Source organism: Tinamus guttatus, unplaced genomic scaffold (genome assembly GCF_059628265.1).
Source record: "Tinamus guttatus ecotype Peru unplaced genomic scaffold, ASM5962826v1 Tinamus_guttatus_pri_ptg000474l, whole genome shotgun sequence".
In the NCBI taxonomy this organism is placed as follows: Eukaryota; Metazoa; Chordata; class Aves; order Tinamiformes; family Tinamidae; genus Tinamus; species Tinamus guttatus.
In genome coordinates this window covers 1,205,256-1,208,623 of record NW_028289008.1, presented here as the reverse complement: position 1 = coordinate 1,208,623, position 3,368 = coordinate 1,205,256, and the positions used below count along the sequence as shown (strand labels likewise).

General features: G+C 62.7%; 1 protein-coding gene across 1 annotated transcript; it reads right to left on the bottom strand.

The window, feature by feature from the left end:
• Window positions 1-1,425: 1,425 nt before the first annotated feature.
• Window positions 1,426-2,795, bottom strand: LOC148592974 (uncharacterized). Its single transcript, XM_088533015.1, has 2 exons — window positions 2,340-2,795; window positions 1,426-2,175 (listed from the first exon to the last, which is right to left on the bottom strand). Exons 1-2 carry the CDS (start codon window positions 2,793-2,795, stop codon window positions 1,426-1,428), a joined length of 1,206 nt encoding a protein of 401 aa, XP_088389141.1.
• Window positions 2,796-3,368: the final 573 nt, after the last annotated feature.

The following is a 3,368-nucleotide window of genomic DNA, read 5'->3' as shown; positions in this document are numbered from 1 at the left end:
GTTTCTACCCAAGGTCTTCACCATTCCCCAAGGCCATGGGAAATGTTGGTTTAGGGAGTACATGTGAAGCTCTGACACTTTGTGGAACTGAAGGTGTCATGGAGACTGTCTGGGATGTGGCTTTGTCCCCATGCATACTCCTGCTCACCTGAGGATCCAGGAGATCTCTGGGAAGAGCCAACAGGAGAGTTCAGGTCCCTTGGAGTCAGGTATTTTCAGTCATAGGATCCCTCTATGGACTCCAGTGAATAATGACACCCACAGAAGTGTGTTTTATGGGAGCTCACAAGGATCCTCAGTGAACGGGGCTCTAGGCCAAAGGACAAAGTGTATTTACCACACGCAAACTAAACAACAGGCATGTGCAGTAGTACTGTTTCAGCTCTCCAAAATATGTCTGCAAGCTTTTATTTACTCCCATTTTAGATTTCCCCTGGAGTAACAGAGCTGTAGGACATGGTGCGGCCGCGCTGCTGTAGCCGCTCGCAGAGCATCCGCGTCGCTCTGGCTCTCTGCTCGGCGCCGGCCCCGTCTCAGGGCAGCTCTCAGTGCCCCGCGGCTTGGCAGCAGCAAAAGGCTCTGCGCAGGGCTCGCAGCGCTGTCCTGAGCCGCCCCAGCCGTCGCGCGGGAGCCGCAGCGGGCGGGAGAGCGCTGGTGCCTGTGGGGGAAGGAGAGCCGTGGGCGAGGGGCTGCGCAGGGCAGGGCGAGCGCCTGCCTGTTCCCCACCCAGGGCTTTCCCGAGGCTCCTGGCCGGGGCATGGCAGCCCCAGGGCGCTGCCTGCTGCCGGCCTCAGCGCCGATCGCTGTCCCGGCACGGGCTCGCCATGCCCAGGAGGGCTCTGCCCTCGGCTCCGTACCTGCCTCTACCTCTGGTGAGTGCTTGAAGGAAGACGGCGGCGTCTCCTGCTCCAGGGGCTCGGGGGCAGCCTGCGTGGGGAGAGTGAGGACACAGAGCCGTGTGGTATGGCCATGCTCAGGGTGCTGCTGCCCGGGATGGCCGGGGGAAGGGTTTGGTGCGGGGACTGCTGCGAATGGCTGCGAGTCCCCAGGGGAGGGAGCAGGGGCTGTTCGGCAAGGGGACAAGGTTGTCTTGGGGCTGAGGCAGCAGGGCCGCGGTGTGGGCCCCAATGGGCGGCAGGAGCGGAGGCGGCCGGCGTGTGACACAAGGGGGCCGGGCGGGTGGGTGTGGAAGGGGCTGCTGCTGGGGCTGCCCCTTCCCTACTGGCTCCGCGTCTGTGCCCCAGGATGCAGGGGACAGAGGGCATGGCAGCCCTGCGCCTTTGGCTCCTGCAAAGGGAGGGCAGGCGGTTTCCCCGCAGCAGATGGGCGTGAGGGTAAAGGGCTGGGGGTGGCAGCTTCCGACCACACGCAGGGGGACACGTGGCCGGGGGCAGCTCTGCACAGCCCCCCTGCAGCCCCCCAGCACTACTCGCGCGGCAGCTCCCTTTGGGGGTGGCTGCTGACGACAAGCTCCCCGCTCACCTGCTGAGGAGGCCCTCCAGACAAGGCAGAGCCGTCTGACCCGGCACCTTCAGGCAGCCGTGTTCCGAGAGGGGGGCTGTCGCTCCCATCACAAGGGCCCGCGGCCAGGGGAGAGGCCTCTGCCTGCTGCTCTGTGGGAAGTGCTGGACTGGCAGCTGCATTTTCCACAGTGTCCTGGGGCTCTTTGAGTGCCAGGGGAGCATCGGCCGTTGTACTGCTGGTGTCTGATGGAGCGACCGATGCATTTTCTCCCGCATTCTGCAAGTCTCCAGCCAGAGGAAATGCTGCTGCCTCGGCTCCGTGGGGCAGTGCTGGGGTGAGAGGCGAGCTCTGCAGGTCACCGGCTGCCTCCCTGGCAGCGTCTCGTTCCTGGATGCTGTTGGAGCCAGACAGCTCCGTGTGGCACATTGGAGGGTCTGCTAAAAGGCTCCTGAGGCTCGGTGTGACCCAGTGCATGCACACGGGGTTGTTCCTCTCCGTCTGGTCCCATTGCAACAGCTCTTCCTCAGCCTCCTCTTCCTCATCGCTCCACTCCACTCGCTCATGCTGCTGTGCTCCCACCTCATGATGGCCCTTGGGGGCATGGGCGCACAGCCGCTCCAGCACCTCCCACTTGGACCTCGCGTCCTTGAGGAGCTCCACTCGCGTCAGCTCCGGTTGCCACAGGTTGTGGAAGGAGTTTCTGGCGCACAGCTGAAGGGAGAGAGGGGGACTGGTGAAGGGAGCTGGTTTTCCGCCAGCAAATGCCCCCATGGCCATGCCAGCCCCAGGACAATGTGGCTGTTGCATCAGGGCACAGTGGCTGGCCTCAGCACAGGGAGTGTTTCCAGGTGCCCCAGCCCATGCCTTGCACTCACCTCCTTGGGTCGAACATTGAGGCATCCTGACACTGTTAGGGAGAAACGTTTCCCCTTGGCCTCCAGTTCCTGGCCCTCGCTCTCCTTTGGGCTCAGCTCCTTCCTTTCGAGGCTGGCTTCTCGCAGCTGCGCCAAGCTCTGTCCAGTGCGTGCCAGGCAGCTCCTCTCGAGCTCCTCCAGGGGCTCCGTTGTGACTGAGAGCACGGACAGGTACTTTGCAGGGTTGTCTCTGTGTATGCGCTGCGGTGCGTCTCGAAGGCAGCAGAGGATTCCCAACGGCTGCTGTTTTGAGGCCCGCCATGCAGGTTGCCCTCGCAGTGGCACCGGCCCATAGCCACTGCTCCAGGAACGTTGTGTACCGGCCGCCAGGACCTTCCTTTCTCCACAGCAGACACTGCTCTCACCACGCTCTGCGCTCTCCCTCTGGGCTGCGCTTGTCAGTGCTGCTCGTGCCATGGTGTGCGCCAGTGTCCTCTGCAGCACTGCTCCCCTCAGCTCCCGGCCATGGGCCGCACTTGTGTCCTCAGAAGGGCTCAAGGCTGCAGACACGAGTGCCAGCAGTGCGTCCAGCCATGCTGCGGCAGGGGATACACAGCTGTGCGGGGCAGGGCTGTGTCTCTCGGCGCTCATTTCTGTGCAGACCTCTGCGAGAATGTTGTCAGCCAGGGCAGCGAGCTGAGGCTGGAAAGCTGATGTGGACTCCAATGAGGCCATTGCCTGTTGGGAGCTGACAGCGATGGCTCTGGCAGAGCTGGCTGGTCCCTCTGCAATGTGGGGGCTGCTGATCTTTGGATCTTTCAACGCCTCTGAAACCCCTCTAGCCATTGTCTCCCAGCATAGGAGCTGCTCGAGGCCAGAGGAGGATGTTCCTCCTTGGACATTCTCAGAGGTGGCCACTTGCCATTCAGGAGGCTGCAGGTTTCCAGCATGGGCCACTGATACCTTACTTAAGGGCTGAGGCAGAACCTGTGTTCCCAGCACAGAGGAGGAGTGTCCTGGGAGCTGCTGGCTTTTCATAGGAAGGGTTTT